The sequence below is a fragment of the Bubalus kerabau genome, chromosome 2 (assembly GCF_029407905.1).
Source record: "Bubalus kerabau isolate K-KA32 ecotype Philippines breed swamp buffalo chromosome 2, PCC_UOA_SB_1v2, whole genome shotgun sequence".
In the NCBI taxonomy this organism is placed as follows: Eukaryota; Metazoa; Chordata; class Mammalia; order Artiodactyla; family Bovidae; genus Bubalus; species Bubalus kerabau.
The window spans coordinates 189,992,323-190,016,062 of NC_073625.1; the positions used below are offsets into that span (position 1 = coordinate 189,992,323).

At 46.3% G+C, this 23,740-nt stretch overlaps 1 protein-coding gene across 4 annotated transcripts in view; it reads right to left on the reverse strand.

Moving 5' to 3' along the window:
* HSF2BP (heat shock transcription factor 2 binding protein) overlaps positions 1-23,740 on the reverse strand; it is an 85,049-nt gene that overhangs the window by 20,543 nt on the left and 40,766 nt on the right. For all 4 annotated transcript variants that reach the window (XM_055569764.1, XM_055569767.1, XM_055569766.1 and 1 more), the window contains one exon: positions 13,540-13,643. In XM_055569764.1, the coding sequence (XP_055425739.1) occupies positions 13,540-13,643 (104 nt within the window). The remainder of the gene's footprint in view (positions 1-13,539; positions 13,644-23,740) is intronic.

Here is a 23,740-nt window from a genome sequence, read left to right on the forward strand (position 1 = left end):
AACGTTGACCTCTCCAGTCGTGAGATGGGCGGAACAGAAATCCAGCTGCCATGGGACTACATGTAGAACTGACCACCTACTGCAGGTCTGACCCTTTCCAGAAGGGATCATGATAAAAATAACTCACATCTGACGAGCAATTCACCACATACAAAGTGTCTTGACACACGTTACTGCCTTTTTTACTTTAAGGAAAATCTCCTTAGGCCAAAGGGAAACCAACACTCTGCTGTCAAGCAACCTGGTGACTCAGAGGTAAAGAATCCGCCTGCCAATGCAGGAGACACAGGAGACTCGGGTTCCATCCCTGGATCGGGAAGATCCCCCGGAGGAGGAAATGGCAATGTGCTCCAGTGTTCTTGCCTGGAGAATCTCACGGACAGAGGACCCTGGCAGCCTACAGTCCATGGGGTCACAAAAAGTTGGACATGACTGAGTGAGCACACGCGCACAAGCGTGCACACACAACCTGCTGAAGAGGGAAGGGGTGCTTCTTCCCCGGCTCAGAGGAGGAGTGGGCTGTGAGGATCCTGCTGCAGAGGAAGAGAACTCCTCAAAGAGCTTTCCTCCTCCTGGAGGGAGAAGAGCGGCTGAGATGAGGGCCATCTGAAGACAGGGACCAACCCCAGTGAAAGTCAGAGGGTGTTCAAATCCTAACTCAAAAGCCCCCTCCAGAGTCCCACATGAAATCGTGTGAGGAGACCAACCTCAGAAAGAGCCCCTGCCCCGCTGGGCCCAGAGCTCAGCAGCTTAAATTTCTAAGTGGAGAAGCACGGAAGCTTTTCTACGCCTCTGTGGCCATCCCCAGCACTAAACTCACATGGAATCAATTCCTCGAAAACACCACAGCCCTAGCTGCGCAGCCTCAGAGCAGCCCAGGCTCCCACGAGCCTCAGCACCTTGTGTATAAATGTCCCTCTGTGAAGAACACACACAGCACAGTCAGCACAGGCTCAGTCCAGGGGCTGTCTCGTAGTGAGCGTGCGGAGAACGAGCTGCACGCGCGTGTGCTCTCCACTCTGTTCACCATGGAAGCACCATGAGTGTGGGCCACCAGATTAAAAATAAGCCAGTCACATATATTCGACAAAATAGTACACAGAAGGCAGTCCTCCACTACCATGTCTCACAGACGAAAACCCTGCCTTGGCGATGCTGAACCTTTAAAGAATGAAATCATTAAAGTCTGTCTTCCTGAGATTTAAGCACTGTGCTTGAAAATGGCCTTGAAAATTAAACGTGTAAATTACTTCTTTGGCAGAGGTTTTAAATCATGTGAAGGAGAACACAGCTAACTCCATGAAACACACACACAACTTTCCCTGAACACTATTTGAAGCCAAAATAATGCTTTTAGCCATCCTGATGACATGTTCAGTTCCCAGTTTTCACTTATTCTTGATAATAACAGCTACCATTATTAAATGAGTTTGAGCAGGCTCCAGGAGTTGGTGATGGACAGGGAAGCCTGGCGTGCTGCAGTCCATGGGGTCGTAAAGAGTCGGACATGACTGAGCGAGTGAACTAAACTGACTGACCATTATGAAAAATGTGTTCGGCAGAACCATATGAAATTGCTATTTCTATATGTCCAAAATGGACAGATTTCAGCAGTTCTATGTGACCCAGCCCACCCCCAGGCCCAGGCACTGCACTGGGCGCCCTGTGTCCATGGACGGGCTAACTGAAGTCTTGTAGTCACTCCGAAGCAAGGGTCAGTGTCACCATTTTACAGACCAGGAGTGGACACAGAGGCTGGTCAACAAACTCACTCGGGTCAACAGCTAACAGGTAGGATTTGCACCCCTCATCTACGACCTGCACTTCTCCACCACACACAGGGGCTCTGCTAAATCTTCACATTTTATAAAGAAGAGAAAAGCAGGCACACTGATGCTGGCAGGATACACTTTCAAGCCAGTGCAGATGTCACCTCCCACTATCCCACCTTCTTTATATGCCTTCATTCTGCACGTCCAGAAACTTGGCACTGATTTAGGAAATGTTATTGTATTCACTACAGAAACGGTGAGTCAGAACATTTCAGCTAAAAATACAATACTACTACTCAAACTGGCGTAAGCTACTAATCACACTTATGACATCTTATCAAGTCCAGACTAGAGCTGGATTCACTGGCTCAGGTACACTGTCAAAGACCTCGGTCCGCTCTTCGCCCCACCCTGCCCTCCACTGCCTCACTGTAAGGCAAATGCACTCGCTCACGCTTCAGGGCTCCATGCCTCCAGCTCACATCCAACAAGGGGAAAGCCTCTCCACCCTCCACGGGTCTAGCCCAGCCTCATTAGCTCATGCGTCCACTTCCAAACCAGTGACTGAGGGCCATGCACTGAGTGGACTAAGCCCTGAATCCAAAACCAATCACTGACACAAGGCCAGGACTGCCATGACTGCCTCAGACCACTGATCCCAACCCTGTCCTACACAGTACAGTCCCCCGGAAGGTGTGATACCTCGACACCCGGGCCCACTCCCAACCAGTTACGTCACAGCTTCCAGATAGGGACCCAAAGCTGACTATCAGCGACAGGTAGGGTGCACTGAAATTAAAAGACGTTTGTTCCTTGGAAGAATAGCTATGACCAAACGACAGCATATTAAATTTAGAGCAGAGACATTACTTTGTCAACAAAGGTCCATCTGGCCAAAGCTGTGGTTTTTCCAGTAGTCACGTATGGATGTGAGAGTTGGATGTGTGTCTGTGTTCTCTTTAGTTACTAGTTCAGTCACTCAGTCGTGTCTGGCTCTTTGCGACCCCACAGACTGCAGCACGCCAGGTTTCTCTGTCCATCACCAACTCCCGGAGCTTGCTCAAACTCATGTCCATCAAGTCAGTGATGCCATCCAACCATCTCATCCTTTGCTGTCCCCTTCTCCTCCTGCCTTCAATCCTTCCCAGCATCAGGGTCTCTTCCAAGGAGTCAGTTCTTTGCATCAGATGGCCAAAGTAAGAGTTTCAGCTTCAGCTGAAATCAGTTCTTCCAATGAATATTAAGGATTGATTTCCTTTAGGATTGACTGGTTTGACCTCCTTGCAGTCCAAGGGACTCTGAAGAGTCTTCTTGAACACCACAGTTCAAAAGCATCAATTCTTTGGTGCTCAGCTTTCTCTGTAGTCCAACTCTCACATCCATACATGACTACTGGAAAAACCATAGCTTTGACTAGATGGACCTTTGTTGGCAAAGTAATGTCTCTGCTTTTTAATATGCTGTCTAGGTTGGTCATAGCTATTCTTCGAAGGAGCAAGCATCTTTTAATTTCATGGCTGCAGTCACTATTGGCAGTTGGAGCCCAAGAAAATAAAGTCTGTCACTGTTTCCATTGTTTCCCCATCTATTTGCCATGAAGTGATGGGACCAGATGACATGATCTTAGTTTTCTGAATGTTGAGTTTTAAGCCAACTTTTTCACTCTCCTCTTTCACGTTCATCAAGAGGCTCTTTAGTTCTTCTTTGCTTTCTGCCATGAAGTTATTGATATTTTTTCTGGCAGTCTTGATTCAGCTTGTGCTTCATCCAGCCTAACATTTCACATGATATATTCTACATATAAGTTAAATAAGCAAGGTGATAATATACAACCTGACGTACTCCTTTCCCGATTTGGAACAGTCTATTGTTCCATGTCCAGTTCTAACTGTTACTTCTTGACCTGCATACATATTTCTCAGGAGGCAGGTAAGGTGGTCTGGTATTCCCATTTCTTGAAGAATGTTCCAGTTTGCTGTGATCCACACAGTCAAAGGCTTTGGCGTAGTCAATAAAGCAAAAGTAGATGTTTTTCTGGAATTCTCTTGCTTTTTCTATGATCCAAAGGATGTTGGCAATTTGATCTCTGGTTTCTCTGCCTTTTCTAAATCCAGCTTGAACATCTGGAGCTTTCTTCCCCACAAAAGCCCCTGCTGGAGTTTAGGATCTCTTTCCCGATGTCATATGGTCCACAGAAGGGACACGACCTAGGGTGCTGCGTAAGTCATGCACAGTGTCCAGAATGCACAGACATGACCAGATACATCACAAGAGAGAGGCAGGTGTCTCCTAACCCGGCAGGTGGCTCCTAACCCAGCAGCTGCAGCTCAGGAACTGAGCCACCTCAGTATTGTGTGGAGCACAGTCGAACGTCCTATAAAACAGGGGTGACAATCTTCAAGGGCTGTGATCTGACCCAACTGGAAGCCATGACTCTGAAGAATCCTGTATCCCTCACGGAACAGAAGCAGAGCTCTAAGGGCGCCTTCCCAGGCTAACCAGTTGAGGAGCCGTGCCTTCCCTGCTGTCTCTGGGTTGCAGTCCTGGTGGCTCCTGGTACTCAGGCCTCTCCCCCAGCCCTGAGAGCCAGCTCTGCTATACGACAGTCTCCACACCCCAGGCCTCTGCTTCATCACTCCTCTAAGAGCGACTCCCACACCTATGCCTCTGGCCCATTACGTGGACCCCAAGTTTCTCATCTCCAACGACCTCTTGAATAGGTTCCTTCAGACTGTACTTTTACTGTTACTTCAAACTGAGCATACCCCACACCAAACTCATATATATATATATATATATATATGTAATTTTATTTATTTATTTTTGGCTGTGCTGGTCTTTGTTGCTGCACAGGCTTTCTCTAATTCGGCAAGCAGAGGGCTATTCTCTAGTTGCGCTGTGCAGGCTTCTCGCTGCAGAGGCTTCTCTTATTGCACCGCATGGGCTCTAGGGCACGCAGGCTTCTGTAGTTGCAGCTCCTGGATTCTTAGAGCACAGGTTCAATAACTGCAGTGCGTGAGATTAGTTGCTTCGTGGCACGTGGGATCTTCCCAGATCAGGGATTGAATCCATGTCTCCTGCATTGGCAGGTGGATTCTTTACCACTGAGCCACTAGGAAAGTCCCCAAAGCTAATCTTTCTATATCAACTATCTCCACTTTCTAAATTGTGACCATGAATTAATTATACTTACACTTTGATCACAGACTACAGTAATTTTCAACTGTTCTCAGCTTGTTGGATTTGACCCAGGTAAGCCAAATGTTTTCTGACATCCTTCAAGGCATAAAGTAGTCATCTGACCACTCAATTCCATCAACAACTGAAAATCAAACATTTAAACTATGTTTCCTATTAAAATCGTTGTGTAAGGTCTGATTAATCAAAGAGAACAGACTCCCTGATCTCCTGTGGAAAGGTTGACTTATTTGTCCTACTGGACCTTCTGAAGGCCAAGTGTCAAGTCAATAATGTTTGAGAGATTTTTAATGCTTTTTTTTTTTTTAAAGATAAATACCATATCCATTGCACTAACAGTTTAAACACTGTGTTAATGCAAAGCATTAGGAGAAATATTAGGAGAACGCATTGGAGAAGGAAATGGCAACCCACTCCAGTGTTCTTGCCTGGAGCATCCCAGGGATGGGGGAGGCTGGTGGGCTGCCATCTATGGGGTTGCACAGAGTCGGAGATGACTGAAGCGACTTAGCAGTAGCAGGAGAAATATTTAACCAACATAATAAAACATTTATATAGAAAATCTTTGTAAATAAAGACCTTAAATATTTTGCTTCTTGATCACGTGTTATCATCACAGTTCATGTAATAAAGATGTAGCTTACTAGAATCATGACTCTTGCAGGGCCATCTATTGGGCTGACAGGAATGTTGAAAATATGTAACTTAACTTTGCATATAACCCAAATATATATTTCCAAATGTCAAGTATTCTCTGTGATATAATCAAATTACAGACAGAGCTTTGCATCTTTTTGAGATGATGGACCGCTGCACACCAGCTGAAGGGCTTCCTTCATTGGCTGGAGATGTATCTTTGAGCACGTCCTGTGGATTACAGGTGCCTGGGGTTACCAGTGAGCCAAACAGGACTGCTGCCCTCTTGGAGCTCTCATTCCTGTGTGGCAGACAAACAGTCAACAACAAGCGGACCAACCAGGGGACTACAAAGAATATCAGAAGGTGGCTGGTGCCTCCGCAAAGGAGAACATGAAACCACAGCGAGGAGACAGGCAGAACGAAGGTATGCTGCTCTCACTGAGGGAAAACGATGCTTAAACTAACTCCAGAAAAACAAGAGACGCTCCTCACAGAAGACGTTGCAGTAACTCAAAATCTGAGAACCAGCTAAAGAGCCAAGACTTGGGAAGGGCAGAGTGAAGCCAACTGCAAACTGGAGGACTCCCTTCTGTATCCCTGTGTCAGCACTCTGAGCTGGCTGCCATGACCGACAGGCAGCCAGGTAGGTAGCCACAGAGCAGCCCTGGGTCACACCTAATAGTTCCAGGGCCCACACTGGGAAAAATACTCTTCTTCAGCAGCTCCAGCTGGAACACACCTAGAAGATGACTTTGGTCTGGTTCAGGTTGCATGCCCATCACTACAATCATCACTGCGGCACTGCTAGGCCCCACACTAACCAGAAAGTGAAAGTAAAAGTCACCCAGTCAGGTTCAACTTTTTGCAACCCCATGGACTATACAGTCCATGGAATTCTCCAGGCCAGAATACTGGAGTGGGTAGTGTTTCCCTTCTCCAGGAAAGTCCAAGAATACTGGGGTGGGTAGCCTATCCCTTCTCCAGCAGATCTTCTGGACTATGGTCAGAACCAGGGTCTCCTGCATGGCAGGCAGATTCTTTACCAACTTACACTAATCAGGGGTCCAGGTAAAAGGCCCACTCCAGGGAAGAAGGCAAGAGGACCACGCTGAGCAGACCCAAGCAACAGCCCCACAGACACTGAGTCAAGGCTAGCACTTCTAGCCCAAGCATGCCACAAGCTTCACTGAACTATGGTCCAAGAAGATATCCCATACGGTTCTGATCATATGAAATTGAGATCTGCTTCAAAACCCAGAAAATGATCACTTTCATAAATTTCCCACGTGTCTGAAACAAGCCAACAGCTGGAGTCTTCTATGCATTTGGGGTAGGGGAGGGGGCAGACTGACTGTGTTTTTCAAAGCATTCACATCCTTACTGGGCGTTTGTGCTTTTCCAGTTATCAAGCATGGAGTGGAGTGGGATAAAACGCCCCTGACCGTGGGTTTGTGAATCCCTTCTCATGAGTACCTCTGGGAGCCCTGCCAGGCTCCTCACTGACGGTGGGAATGGGCTCTGCTTCCTGTCCCCAGGCCCCGGGAGGACACAGGAACTAAAGGTCATCTGGATAGATGCCCTCAGAGTTAGCTCGGGTCCCCAGTAGCCTCTCCACCATCAGCTTTCACTCAGCTTTTGTGCTCTGGGTATAATTACTATTTTTCTAGCTCAGAGAAAGAGTTTAAAATGTTTCTGTTTTAACATCTCACTCGACATTTTGACTGTTTTCAGTGAGGAGAGTTGTCCAGGACCTATTCCATCACCCCCCTGCCTTCTAATCCATAGCCTGCGAGGATGGACTGTGGGGAGATCTGCAGGAGGTGACTGAAGGCCTCTAAACAAAAGACAGTGGAGGCTCAAAACCACGTGGAAGTGGTGGACTATGGTCAGACTATGGATGTATTGTGAAGGTAGGGCCATCAGGATTTCCTAACAGACTGCATGTGGGTGTCAGAGAAAAAGGAGACAAAAACCACTCCATGTCTTTACAGGCTGGAGAAAGTGGAAAGAGTCAACTAAAGCCAGGAAGGCCACGGTAGAGGTTGGTGGGGAAAGGTTGGGGACTTAGTTAGCTGAGTGTGAGTGCGCATTAGACATCCCCGTGGAGATGTCAAACAGTTGGATAAGTGAGCCTGGCGTCGGGGATAGAGTCTGGACTAAAGATACAAACTGGGCAGAACTATCAATGTTTACTATCACTTAGATAAACCAAATACGTGCAGGACAGGAGTCCTACATGCCTTTTCAACACTGTCAACAAGAGCAGAAAAAGCAGCATGGAAAGCTAAAGGTGAGGCCTTCACGCCAGTGCACATTAACAGTTACAGAACGTACGCCCGTCAGCCCCACTCGCTCTGTCCCATCAGCTAAGTGCTAGGGTCCAAGCCAGCTCTGCGGCTTAAGAGGAATGTGAAGAATCTGCAGAAAGCCTGGGAAAAAGCCAGCCACATAGTTGAATAAAGGGAAGGAAAGTGCAAGCCAGCAAAGGTTAAAGGAAATGAGATTATTTAGTCAGGGATGATAAATAGCAACTGTCCTGCACCCTGGATCAAAGAAGTCGGGAAACTTGAAAGCAACTTGCTACCTTTAGGTCAAACAAACTGAAAGGAAGTGTGCTTTCACCATGGCATAAAAGATTTAGATTGTAAGTAAAAAGGGAAACACCTATTTAACACCTACCGTATCAGGTGTTGGCCCGGGCACTACTGTGTTTTAATACACACTGAGACCCTTGAGGTAGAAATCCCCATTTTGCAGATCGGAAAAGGGAGATCCTAAAAGGTAAGTTCCCAAGCAGAAGAGCTGTCATTTCCCCAGGTTTAAGGAATCCCAAAATCCATGTTCCTTAAAACATATCAAATTTCCTAACATGAAAACTGATAAATGTAGGAACTAATTACTGGAAGAAGTAATTAAATCTTTTTCTTTTACAAATTAGTAGAGATTCTTATTTTCTAGTACAATATCATACAGCAGATCTACCTAAAAGCAAAGGGGCAGAAAAAAACAGTTTTAAAATTCTTAGTCCTGAGCAGTTATGACAGTCTAGAGTTACGAAAACAGCCACACCACCACGACCAACAGTGAGAAGGACATACTGCTTCTCAGAGGATACTTCTGTTTTCTCATTCTGTAATAAAATATATATTCATCTTCCTAAAATACACACCAAATTCTGTAACAAATTTCAACTTTTAAGTTAAAGCAATTTTCAACATAATTCAGAGGACAAACATCCTGGGCCTTGTTTTTAATCTGCCTGCGGTAACAAATAACTCTAAGGACATCAAGAAGAGGACCTTTCAGAAGTCTGATTAGGCTTGGGCTGTACTCACTGTGTCAAAAGAACCACCACCGTCATCATGAGCAAGGAAGCCTGCCGCCGGAGACAAGAGACACTGTAAGGCGTCTTCGCCCCACCCCCCACTGCATGGGACCCGCACTTCAAGCAGGAACAAACCACCCTGGTCAAAGAACGCCACCTCTGGTGAGTGTCTGGAACTGACAGACACTGATGGGCTGTTGGCTACCTGCTGCTGCTGCTACCTAGAGCAGCCTAAATGAAAACAAAACTCAGAAGGACTTTCACTTGGCCCTGGAACATTTCTGGAGCACCACAGGTAGAAAAGGCCTTCTTTTTATAGAACAACTAGCAGAAGGTGCTGGAAGATCACTGGCTGCAAGCGAGCTTAAACAGAGACGGTGTGTGGTTTCGGGACATCATCTCTAAGGACGAGCCATGCCAGATCTGGAGACAAGGGAAGGCAAAAGGTCACTCGGAACTAAGTGTCCATCTTAGAGGCACTTCCTGCAGGGCAGAGGTCAGGAGAGTGGCTGAGAGACGGGACCTGGAGCTCAGCTGCCCAGACTCCCACCCAGGTACGACCTCGAGGAAGTCACTTCACCCCTGCATGCTTCACTTTCCCTATATACAAAACATAAATAATCATAGAGAACTTAGAGAACTAGATCTGTGAACACACATAAAGCACTTAAGTAGTAACTGGCATTCAAAGAGTACAAGGAACTCATTTAATTATTCTCTCCCTTTTCCCACCCCACCTCCAGCTGGGACCCTCTGCCTGCATGTGGCCCACACCAACCAGCCTCGACAGTGACACCCCTTCCCCTCCAAGTCCAAGGCCGACCTCTGAGTCTATGGGTTCCTTGGTTCACATTCTCAAGAGGAAAAAAGCTGTTTGGTCAGGTTTCCAGCCCTCGTGGGCAGGAGTCATCCTGCACTATAAACACGGCCCCTCCCCTGGCCACCTCCTTCCAGCTCCGGAAGGTGTGGGGCTTCACCCGACTGGCAAGTTTATGAGCCAGCATACTGCAGTCTGCCAGATGCTGGTAGGAGACACAGACACCAGTGTCCCAGACCACGAACAGTGCTCCTCCACAGCAACAGCCACATCCAGGGGCTCGGCACAGGCCAGGGAGACCCAGCTCCGCAGGGCCAGCCACTCACCATGGGCTGCGGGCTCAGGGAAGCCACATCCTTCACAGGGGGAGTAGCCCTGCCAGAGCTCTCCCCTAGAGGGAAGCATGACCCGTCCCACATGAGAGTCAACACGCCCACCCTTTCTTCTGTCCTCATGGTGCTCACGGCACATGCAGTCAGAAAAAAGGAGGTCAGATCCTCTACTCTCCCAGAGATATCTAAATAGATGGATGTGTATACACTATTGCACTGATTGCAAGACTCAGTACTGCTAAAATGCCAAGTCTCTCCAAGATGAACTGTCGATTCAACACAATCCTAACCAACAAGATTTTTTTTTTTTAGAAAGTGACAAGCTGATCCTCAAACTCGTATGGAAATGCAAAGGACTTTAGAAACAGTCAAGACAACTTTGAGAAATAAGAAGAAAGTTGGAGGATTTACATTATCTGACTTAGAGATTTCTTCTAAAGTATGGTACTGGCATCATGATACAAAAATGGGTCCACAAAACAGAATAATAGAGCCCGAAACTACACACTCTCATAGAAAGTCATCAGATTTTCAGCAAAGGTCCAAACACAGCCCTGCAGAGCAGGGAAAATCTTCCAGACAAATGTAGATGGATCAGCTAGGTGGTGGCTTCATGCAAAATAGAACACACACAACTTGGGAGTCCTAGCTTTCAACACATACTAACTCAAATTTATCACAGACCTAAATGTGAAATGGAGAAATGCAAAAAGATAGAAAAAAACATTTTAAAAATCCGTGTGACCTTCAGTTAGGCAAAAATTTCTATACCAAGAGCATGATTCATAGAAGAAAAAGAACAATAAATTAAACATCACCAAAATTAATAACTTCTGTTCTTTAAAGATGCTATTAAGAGAATGAAAAGGCAAGCAACAGACTGGGAAAAATTATTTGCAAAGTAGCTATGTGACAAAGGATTTGTATGCAGAATACGCAAAGAATCTCAATGTTCAATTGAAACAACCTGATTTTCTTTTAATGGGCAAAAAGTGTGAACAGACATTTAATCAGAGAAGATATCAGGATGGGCGAATAAACATAGGAAGAGACACTCAACATCATTAGTCATAACATAAATGCAAATTAGTAATGACTAAACGCAAATTAGTAATAACATAAATGTAGTGATCTACAGTCATGAAATTAAAAGACGCTTGCTTCTTGGAAGAAAAGCTATGACCAACCTAGTCAGCATATTAAAAAAGCAGAGACGTTACTTTGCTGACAAAGGTCTGTATAGTCAAAGCTATGGTTTTTTCAGTAGTCACATATGGATGTGAGAGGTGAACCATAAAGAAGGCTGAGTGCTGAAGAACTGATGCTTTTGAACTGTGGTGTTGGAAAAGACTCTTGAGAGTCCCCTGGACTTCAAGGAGATCAAACCAATCAATCCTAAAGAAAATCAGTCCTGAATATTCATTGGAAGGACTGATGCTAAAGCTGAAACTCCAATACTTGGTGGCCACCTGATGCGAAGAACTGACTCCCTGGAAAAGACCCTGATGCTGAGGAAGACTGAAGGCAGGAGGAGAAGGTGACAACAGAGGATGATGGTTAGATGGCATCACCGACTCAATGGACATGAGTTGAGCAAGCTCTGGGAGTTGGTGATGGACAGGGAAGCCTGGCATGCTGCAGTCCACGGGGTCGCAAAGAGTCGGACACGACTGAGCGACTGAACTGAGACTGAGTGAGGTTTGTCACCCACCACTTCCCCACCCCCGGAACATCTACAATTAAGCAGAACGAGCACAGAGAGCACTGACAAAGACGCACAGCCAGCGCTAACCCTCCGCGGGGGCAGGGGAGGGGTGGGGGGAGCATGTGCAGAACAGCGCCACCAGTGTGTTATGTGTGACCGCTGGGCAACTTCATCAAAACGAGCGTGCACCTACTACACAAGCCAGACACTGTACTCCTATTTATGTACCCGGGAGAAATGGAAGCCTATGTCCACACAGAGACATACAAGGTGCTCACAGCAGCTTTACTTATCATAAGCCCAACCTGGGGACAACCCATGTGAACGTGAAGTCGCTCAGTCGTGTCCGACTCTTTGAGACCCCATGGACTCTAGCCTACCAGGCTCCTCTGTCCATGGGATTTTCCAAGCAATAGTACTGGAGTGGATTGCCATTTCCTTCTCCAAGGGATCTTCCCAACCCAGGGATTGAACCCGGGTCTCCCGCATCGTAGACAGACACTTTACCATCTGAGCCACCAGGGAAGTCCTGTGGGGACAACCCACACCTGAATAAATAAAGCAACTGCAGTTTATCCACATAACAGGATACTTACTATTTAGCAATAAAAAGGAATCAACTACTAATACACAAAACATAGATGGCTTTCTCAAAATAATTATGCTGAGTGAAAAAGAGGCAAAAAAGAACGCAAAATGCATGGTTTCATTTATATAAACCTGGAGAAATGAAAACTAATCTGTAATACAGAGAGAAGGTGAGTGATTTTAGGAAGAGGAACACAGGGGTGGGAAAGAGAGCTCCAAGGGGCAAGGGTACCTTTCAGGAGTGACAGTGATGCTCGTTATCTTGACTGTGATGATGCTTTCACCATGTATGCTGCTGCTGCTACTGCTAAGTCGCTTTAGTCGTGTAAACTTACCAACTGTTTGCCTTAAACGAGTATAGTTTATTGCATGTCAATTACACCTCAAAAAGTGTTACCAAAAAAATAAGCATTTACTATCAACTGAAGCTCAAAAATAGAGACTGATCTGAATTACAAAAAAAAAAAGGGAAGTTAACTATTTTGCAGACTTGAATGAAATACGTTTCTACTAAAAACATATTAAAAATTATGATGAACAGATGGGGGCAAAATTTTAGGTTCAATTGGAGGTAAGGGAGAAGAGGAGAAAGAGTAAAGAAATTTTTTATTCCAAAGAAAATGAAAAACATTATATATACACATATACATTGATATGTGTGTCTATGTATGTGTGTATATATACACACATATATATTGACATGCATGTGTATATACATACATGTCTATACAGAGGTGTGTGTGTGTGTTTGTGTGTGTGTACATGGACCTCCAGCGCTGCAGTCTCTCAGACTTCTTTCCCCCCAACCGCTGCTTAATGACGGGTTTCTCTACACCTGGTGCTCAGAGCCACAGACAACACACATGGTGCTGTACCGGTCACAAAGAAAGGAACGGGTGACTGCCACTTATGAGCTGTTCTATTAGGTAATTTTTCTCTGTGTCACAGAATCACAACTAAATTGAAAGCAATACTTCAGAATCAGAACTAGGAATAACTGAGCACACCAGGGAGTTTTCTGTAATCTAAAATCTGTTTTTTAAAAAACTGGTAACATCTTGGGATAATCCACTCTCACTTCTAATACTTTACCACTCCCTCCAGCCACAGAGGAACAGGTACACCAGCTGCACGAGGAACCTACAGGTAGACCCCCTCCTTACCACTCAGAAGCCACCACAGCAAAGGGATGAATCCTGGGCTCTCACTAATGTACTTCAAGCCTTTCAGATTGATGCTCACGTTATACAGGGACATCAGCATTAACCTGAAATGTAAAAGAGAATGGTGTTGAAATGCTGGCCCCCAACACAGTTTCACCCTCAATGTATCTCCTGGTTCACAGGACCCTAACACATTTAGGGGAGCCCTTACACTTGAGATACCCAATTCTACAATCTGGAAGACAGGCATAGTAAGTAGAAGGTATGCAAAATAATACTGTCTCTGTGAGGCTTCATGAAAGGGAGGAACAACAGTGCCACGTAGTCCCACCTTTTATGAACTTCCATAATCAAGAGACACAAATGAGGGCACAGGAAACCTCAAAGCTGTATTTACCTTTTATGAACCTTTTATTACCAGTCCTGCATTTACATACAGGCAACCCTCAATTCATAAGTATACTGTACTCTAAAGGTTCAATTCACTGTTTAAAATTTAATCCTACCTTTCATTCAATGAATGTTACCCCATGAAGTCTGGGTGGCCGCGTCAGGCCATTCAACCCTGTTTAATCTACCATTTAGGGATGAAGAAAGACACAATCCAACCATCGCTAACAACCAACAATCCTACTGACCTGGAGTTAAACAGGTTTTACAAGTGGTCTTGGGAACGGACCACAACTAGTAATACAGAATCAAATAAAAACTGGAAAGCTATAGGATTGACTTCTGACAGTACTGCAGAATAGAGAGAACTCCAAAACTTCATACTGCAAAGTAGCAGAAAAGGCTATACAAATATTTTGCAAACTCTTGAAAACGAATGGGCTTGCAAGAAATGAAGGGAAACCATCTCTTACCAGGAACTGAATGAGAGCTCAAATTCAGGAAGGTAAGGCCTAAAGATGGCTGATTCCAGAGACACGGAGCATCGGTGTCAGCGCCTTTGTGCAAAGGGACAGAAAGAAGAGCCTCTGACCAACACGAGACAGGGCTTCAGAGCATAGGCCGCTTCAGGAAGCCAGAAGAATGTGAACTTCCAAGTTTGGCATGAATGCACACTTTCTGTATGGCCTGAAAATCCACAAGTCGATAAGAAAGTAGACCCTGGACAGTAGTTGTTCCAGCCTCTTAAAGCAAAGGGCCCTCGACTGGGTCACCAGAGTTTCCACAAACACAGTGCTAACAACTGTAAGTTCCTCATAAAAGTCACAAAACACGTGAACAATAAGTCCTTAAAGTAACAGCACAAAGAACCAATGACAGCCAGAATTAAAAAAAAAAAAAAAATTCTCAGATACTACAAGTATCGATTGCCAAATAGAAAACAGCTGTGTTTAACAGGTTTAAATAATTCAAAAAGAAATTTAAAACAAGATCAAGGAGTTACTGGGGATTATAAACAACAAAGGCAGCTCAAAAGACAACCAAGCAGAATATAGAAGAAAACTTTAATAACCAAACTGTAAAACTCAAGGGCAACTGACACCTGGGAAAGGAAAAATACTGAACAGAAAAGAAAGCTAAAGAAATGACAGCAAACAGAACTAAGCTGGGAAAGAGGAAGCCGAGAAAGGCAGGTTCCAGGACAAGGGGAGCACTAAGGCTCAAGTGCAGATCTGCCCAGGCTTCGGCCAGCTCTGAACCGCCCCCTGCACAAGGCAGACAGTAAGGAGCCCAGTGGAGAAGAAGAAGAAAACCACAGATGGAGGCACAGATCTGGCTGCTGACTGCCTATGGGGAGCCAGAGTGGAGAAGTCAGGTGGAGTTAACTAGGTAGTTAGGACAAACATCAGTTCTCTTCAGAAAAAGGAATCAGGGCCCACAGCCTGCTCCCGAAGTGTCTGGAGTGTGTACAACTGAACATTTAACCCACAGACCAGCGGGCGAAGAGCGAGGCGTGTGTTCTGGATGCAAATTTATGGGGTGCCAAAAAAGCTTACTAATCAAAGTTTTTAAAATATATTGTAATGCAACTTTTACAAGTCAAAACTATTGCAAAAATTCCATAATAAGCAATATATCAAAATTTAAAATCAAGATGAGATCAGTGACAGTACTGTGCCAAGACCTAATGGAGCCTGAGGCAAAAGGAGAATCAGGGATTGCAATCGGCCCATTAAGGGATTAATTACATAAATTATGGCATATGCATACATGATGCCATGGAAATGTGTATTACAGTTTCCTGTTAAAATAGCTGGCTTCCCCACTCAACTTGGCTTGTCGAAAGCAAGCTTCATGGCTGATGGGTCTTTATAGATACACAGGCTGGTGCGGTTCCTGGGACATGACAAGCACTTGGAAAGTTCCATATGGAAATTGAACAAGCTCCACACGATTGAGAGCCTAGCAGGGCAGCATGCAAGACAGTCTGTCCTCTCCTCCTTCAGAATAGCAATGCCCAGTTCTCAAATTACCATCTTCTGCCACCTCGCAGGCCACACAATGAGCCAAAATTACAAATCTTTGCAAGTTTTCCTGACAACTTTTACACATATCCAAAATCTATACACTGGTAACTCATTTAATGAGTTATTAAGAGATGTTCAAATAATGTATTCATGAGGAAGATTGATTCAACACAGTATTTAGAATTTTCTGAGCTCTCTAATCCAGAATCTCAAGAAGAGACACGTTCAGGTCACCAGCACAGACGGCTGGAACTCCTCAGACTCCAGTGTGTTTCCCACATTGCTTTCCGGCTAGAGCAGCAGGCTGAGTCACTGCAATGGAGATCCTATGGCCCACAGGGCCTAAAACTTTTCTATCTGGCCCTTTGGGGAAAGCTTGCCAAGCCTGCTTTAGAGCCTAAAAAGAAAACAAGCCACTCTTTCTTCTCTAGATTTTAAAAGGCTGTTAATATCTGGGTGGTGACTGAAGTGTGGGGCAAACCCCAGATAATACGTCTAGTTGAAATTCTTCCACTGACTTCGTTTAAAGTGACAAAAACACAAACTGACAACTATCTCTAAAATTTCACACTTGGTCATCATCAGCTCCATCCCAAAGAAGCTAGAATGGAGCAAACGTAACCGCCACAGCACCACATGACCTCCTGCTACTGCCAGGCCACCTCGCTGAAGACCAGACCACTCCCAGGTCACAGCACCACTTAGTAAACAACAAACCCTGAACCACTCACTGGTTCTCATGTAAATGCTTTCTGTTCCAATGTTTCTACTCCAACCAAAAGTACTGTAAATAATCTATCAAATTTCCAACAATCAGGTCAAAAGAGACTTTCCGTTCAATTCACTCCTCTGGTTGGTGTTGTTCAGCTGCTCAGTCGTGTCTGACTCTTTGCGACCCCATGGACACCAGGCCTCCCTGTCCTTCACTATCTCCTGGAATTTGCTCAAACTCACATCCACTGAGTCAATGATACCATCTAACCATCTCGCCCTCTGTCACCCCCTTCCTTCTCCTCCCACCCTCAATCTCTCCCAGCATCAGAGTCTTTTCCAATGAGTCAGCTCTTCACATCAGGTGGCCAAAGTATTGGAGCTTCAGCATCAGTCCTTCCAGTGAATATTCAGGGTTGATTTCCTTTAAGATTGACCGGTTTGATCTCCTTCCAGTCCAGGGGACTTTCAAGAGTCTTTTCCAACACCACAGTTCAACAGCATCAGTTCTCCAGTGCTCAGCATCCATACATGACTACTGGAAAAACCATAGCTTTGACTATACAGACTTTTGCTAGCAAAGTGATGTCTCTGCTTTTTAATACACTGTCTAGGCTTATCATAGCTTTTCTTCCAAGGAGCAAGGGTCTTTTAATTTCATGGCTGCAGTCGCCATCCACAGTGATTTTGGAGCCCCAGAAAACAAAGTCTCTCACTGTTTCCACTGTTTTCCCATCTATTTGCCATGAAGAGATGCAACTGGATGCCATGATCTTACTCTTCTGGTACTTCAGTATTAAAAGGAAATGTAGTTTCCCAAAGTACTGCAATACTGGGAGTCATTTTTCTTCCAATGACAAAAAAAGTAGGCAAATTCTGTTTTCTCCCATGAACCTAAGCAGAAGATAGGTTACAAATTTCCTTGTCTCCAAAGTCTCGAGATTGAAACACATCCTCCATTGACGGCAAAAGGACTGAAGCAAGGCTGAGATAAAGGATGAGTAACCTGCACGCTACAAGAGTAACTCTTCTGCAGTGAAAAGGCCCTCTCTCCATCTGAAGCAGAAGGCTCTCCCAGGAAGAGGCCCGAGAGCCCTCCAGACAGTCTGCCGTCCAAGGCTGAGTCACCAGAAGTCAAGGTGATGCAACTAACTACCTTATTCTTCATTGTAAAAGAAATGGTAACCTGTAACCTGGAAGCAACAAAGAACAAACACACCCAGGATTTCCAAAGAAACCAGCCATAAAAACAAACCAGAGGCATGACACATCAGTCATCCAAAACTGACTAAAATCTAAAGTAGCCAAATTAGCACCATCAAATAATTCTAAGGATCAAAGAGCAATAAACTTCTTAGAAAAGGCTGCATATGTCGTGTGAGAAAGAAGTAACTGGCAAAGCAATACAATCAGACACTTCAGACTGAATGACAGACAGAAACTCATAGTTGGAGGCCCATCAGTTTTTAAAGAGGAACATAGTGACTGATTAGTGAAATGCTGGTTTGACTTGGTGCCCCGCTTCACTCAGGTTGAGCCTAAAAATCTTGTTGCTCAGTAGCTCAGTCACGTCTGACTTTGTGACCCCACAGTCTGCAGCACGCTGGGCTTCCCTGTCCTTCACCATCTCCGAGTTTGCTCAAACTCATGTCAGTGATGCCATCCAACCATCTCTTCCTCTGTCGCCCCCTTCTTCTCCTGCCCTCAATCTTTCTCAGCATCAGGGTCTCTTCCAATGAGTCAGCTCTTCCCATCAGGCAGCCAAAGTACTGGAGCTTCCGTTTCAGCATCAGTCCTTCCAGTGAATATTCAGTGTTAAATTCCTTTAGGTATTTTTACTCAAGTACCTGCAGAGTACATCATGAGAAACCCTGGGCTGGAGGAAGCACAAGCTGGAATCAAGATTGCCAGAAATATCAATAACCTCAGATATGCAGATGACACCACCCTTATGGCAGAAAGTGAAGAGGAACTAAAAAGCCTCTTGATTAAAGTGAAAGAGGAGAGTGAAAAAGTTGGCTTAAAGCTCAACATCCAGAAAACGAAGATCATGACATCTGGTCCCATCACTTCATGGCAAATAGATGGGGAAACAGTGGAAACAGTGTCAGACTTTATTTTTCTGGGCTCCAAAATTAATGCAGATGGTGAATGCAGCCATGAAATTAAAAGATGCTTACTCCTTGGAAGGAAAGTTATAACCAACCTAGACAGCATATTAAAAAGCAGAGACATTGCTTTGCCAACAAAGGTCTGTCTAGTCAAGGCTATGGTTTTTCCAGTAGTCATGTATGGATGTGAGAGTTGAACTATAAAGAAAGCTGAGTCCCGAAGAATTGATGCTTTTGAACTGTGGTGTTGGAGAAGACTCTTGAGAGTCCCTCGAACTGCAAGGAGATCCAGCCAGTCCATTCTGAAGGAGATCAGTTCTGGGTGTTCATTGGTGGGACTGATTTTGAAGCTGAAATTCCAATACTTTGGCCACCTGGTGCGAAGAGCTGACTTATTTGAAAAGACCCTGATGCTGGGAGGGATTGGGGGCAGGAGGAGAAGGGGACGACAGAGGATGAGATGGTTGGATGGCATCACCGACTCAATGGAAATGGGTTTGGGTGGACTCCAGGAGTTGGTAATGGACAGGGAGGCCTGGTGTGCTGCAGTTCATGGGGTCACAAAGAGTTGGACACGACTGAGCAACTGAACTGAACTGAACTATGTAACATAGAAGCCACACAAAAAGAACAACATCCACCTCCCTGGTTAAAAAAGCAAATCCCCTTAGTGAACTCCATCTGAACTCAGACTTCGGAGAGGTGGGACCACTATCCTCACCTGATGTGGGAGTGGGGTGTGAATCTCCACAGACCTTGACAACAACGCGTGCCCCACCAATCCTGCTCTCTGCATGTGCACCAGCAGCAGCCGACTGCTTTGGTGGTCCCCACCATGAGAAGTTTGGCTGGGTTGGTCTGAAAGGCTCAAATGCATTTTCACTGCTGTGTCCCCGCATACTGTCACAATCTGTTTATCTATTCTCCAGCTGACAGAGGTTTCATTACTTTGCTGCTGTGTGCTGTGACGTTTCTACACGCCGGTCATGGGATTTATGGGCAGCACCTTCCCTGGAGTAGGTATGCAGAAGTGGATCATCCGTCCCAGGCACATACAGCTAACAGATTCAGCCCCGCCGTTTCATCTCCCTCCCACGCACGGAGCAGACAGGATTCATGTCCTCCCCAAAGCTCAGAATTGCCAGACTCAAGACTGTTTTCACTGAGATGGAATGAAATGGCATCTTGTCATGGTTATGATTCGCTCTGAGGCTGAGGTCAAGGATCTGCTCCACGTTCATGAAGTTCAGCACATCTTCTGTGAGGAACGGACCACGTCCTCTAGCCAAAGTGCACTGTTATTTACCTTTTTCTTACTGAGAAGGCCAAATACAGGCTTGTTTTTTTTTTTAAGTAAGTATTTATTTATTTATTTTTGGCTCTGATGGGTCTTCATTACTGCACAGACTTTCCTCTAGTTGCAATGACTGGAGGCTGTTCTCTAGCTGTGGTGTGCAGGCTTCTCCATGTGGTAGCGTCTGTTGCAGGGCACAGGCTCTAGGGCACACAGGCTTCAGTAGGTGCAGCTCACGGGCTCAGCAGCTGTGGCTCCTGGGCACTCACGGGCTCAGCTGTGGCGCACGGGTTTAGTTGCTCTGGGGCATGCAGATGCTCTGGGGCATCCCTGATCAGGGATCGAACCCAAGTGTCCTGAATTGGCAAGCAAATTCTTTACCACTGATCCACCAGGGAAGCCCTGCTTGTTTCTTTAATATACATAGAATGATCAAACTTGATAGGCTAAAACCCTAAAAATGCCTTTCAAAAGAACTGAGGTTATACTCAGCATTGGTTTTCAGGCTCTAATGTGGTCTCAACAAATGGTAAACATTTTGTGGCTGAAAGCTCTGCTGCCTAGAAAATAATATACATTAGTTCCAGGCCCGAAATGTTGGAGATAAACTTTTCAGAAGTTGGTTAACCTTTGTTAATATCTGGAAATGCTGATGACTTCAAATTAAGGAGTTTGAATATATTTAAGTTTTGTCTTTATAATGTACCTTTCTCTTCAAAACATTTAACTGTTAACCAACATCATGATAAATTATTCATAATGTCCTTAATGATAACTTTTCTACCATCCCATATTACTAAAGTTTTGACTAGAAAACCATTTAGAAACCTGATCATGTTTGAAGATTTCTTTTCAATTGGCATCAAGCCACTCCTAAGTGAAGAGGTGTCAGGCCACCCGAATGCACAGTAACACATTGTATAACTTCTAACAACAAACAAGTATGACCATAACCCAGAAAGTGAGTATTTGCCTCTCATTTGCTCATTCAGCAACATTCACTGAGCACCTCTGTGTACCAGGCCTTGAGGACACAGCCTGTGCTGTCTAGAAGCTTACAGTGAACGGAAGACGACGACAAAGCACTGAACACACCCTGACGCGTGTGCTCAGAGCTCCCTCTCTAAGCTCAGTGCCCTAAACTCAGTTCTAAAATATCTCTACTGTTTTAAGACATTTTATGGAAAAGCCTCCAGAATCACCTTCCAAGAAGTACAGTCTGCATTCTGATTATCCCAGGTCAGTTCTTTCCCATTTGGAGGCTGGGTGTCTACAGGCAAAGTCAGCCCGTCAGTCCTGACAGTGAATCGTCACTCGCTGAGGCTCCGATCTGCAGGGCTGACACAGCCACTTGGAGCTGCCCCTACTCGACAAGCAGTAGGACTGGTCTGGTCACACAACGGGGACGGGTCTTCCTGCGGTGCTCACGAGCTGGTTCTGCACCACAGGACCCGACAGACGTCCTAAGCGGGGCTTCTCCCTCACTAAACTGTTGGTAACAACTGGGCAGCCCACAGCTGGGGGTATAAACCAACAGTAACTGCAAGCAGGGGGAGCAAGCACCCCATCCCCAGAGGAATTTCTCAAGCCCACTCTGCAGAGCCGCTGCCCTTCCTGACCACACATGCTGTGCGCTCAGGGGCCCCTGCACGGTGAAGCACGCCGTGTCAGTGACCAATGCTGCTACAGAGTAAACCTACTTCATGGAGCTGAACACCAGGTCCGGTAGCGGGGTGGGGAGGGTGTGCATACCTTATGGAGAACTAAGCAGTGGCTGAATTATGGAGAACCCCTCCCTGCCACTGACCTCCAGCTCACCCCCCAGGACTTCCCTCTCTTCATCTTCCTGCTCATCCCTCAGTGGCCCCCTCTCTCCAGCAGGGACTTTACCCAACCCATTCAATGACACTCTCAGCAGGTCTGGCTCCCACACTGACCCTAAGAAGCAAAGAGAACAAGAGCTCAGAAAGCTTCCTATGGCTTGTGTCAACAGGACTGGTAAAATCATAATGCAGGTTGGGCAATAAGAAAGTTGTGTATAAAAGACTCCGGGGAGAGTTTAAAAGGCTGGAAGAAACCCTAATTCCTGAAATCCAGATCTCCAATGTGAAACACAGAACAAGTTTTTCCAGCTCTTACTGAGCGTCAAGGAGAATGGCAGCACTAGAGTCAGGTGACTCCAGTGAGAAAACAAGATGCAACCAGGAGGCTCGGAGGGTCCACCGTGCCAGACCCAGGGCGGCACGACGCCTGGGGGCCTCAGCAATCCCAAGGTCAGGGCACAACCCTGAACGCAACAGCCCAGACTCTGCCTGTGCTGGGCACTCTGCGTGCCAGACTGATGCCCCATGGCTGGAGATGGAAGGGTAAGGGCTGATGCTGTGAGCATGGGGAAATTCCAGATACTTCACACCCTGAGGGCTGGCTGCATGAGGAAGAGGTGGGCAGGATCCGCCCCCAACCCAGTGGCTCATCACCACCTGCCAGAACTCACTTCCCCAGCCTCGACAGACAGAGCCTGGCCTCGGGCCGGCCTGGGGCTGCCCACAGTCCTATCAACTGGCCACATGGTGCAGACACCAAAGAGGCTGATGAGGATGTAAAAATTATCAACAGAGAACATAGTCCTGGTTGGTGTGGCAAGAAGGTCATCCCCTCGGAGGTACAGATGCCGAGGCTTAAACAATACATCCAACAGCAACCCCGCCACCCTGCCATCAGCACAAGCACCTTGAGAAGCCCCAGGGCCCACTGGTGTCCAACCACCAGATGTCATCAGAAGTTTCTAGACTTGGAGAGTTTAACAAGGGTCTTCTAAAAAAAGGCAGATAAACTGGAGCTAGTAAGAAATTAAATGACCTGAGAGGACATAACATTGAAAGAACTCATGGAGGCCAAGTCACAACAACGTCCCATTCGCCACCGAAGAGGGGCCCCTGGGGAGAGTCAAGTCTGTTATATGGCCACTGACCCCCAGGGCCCATGGGGACTTCAAGAGAAGCAAAAGGAACACGGTGCCATGAACCAGCCCTTCATCCCAGGAAGATGCGCCATGTCGTGGAAAATTCAAAGCCACCCAGGTCCTAGCAGAGCTGGCCAATACGAACCCCAGGGTCCTATGGACAGTGGTCAGAGCACAGCTGGGAGAACACAGGCTGAGAAGGAGCCAGTGGGGAGGGATAACTCGGAGATGCCAAAGCAAGAGATGACACCTAACTGAGCAAAGTCCCAGAGAGCAACTAAGCAAAAGGACAGCTAGTGAAAGCCCCCCAACCCCACAAGGTCATGTGAGAGACTGCTGGTGAGGCGGGTGAAGAGTGAGGCAGCGAGGTGGGTGAGCGCAGGCCACACCCCTCAGGTTTCCCTGAGGAGCAGGCAGGAAGGCACCTGCTGGGACCCCCACACCTATGCTGCAGAGAAATAAAGGACAGATGAGGGCTGCAGGGGGTTCAGGACCAGGGGAGGGTGAACCAGCATGACTGTGCATCTGGAAACCTCCTCCAGCACCACGGCAACCAGGAAGGGAGCAGCTGACAGCTGGTCCAAGGTCAGTCCTCAGGAGATGGTGCGGAGGGGCCTGGGGCCGCTGACAGAGGAAGGGAAACCCCGACATGCCTCACCAGCGGATCCAAGTGAGCCGGGCGGCCAACGGAGTGACTGGAGGAGAG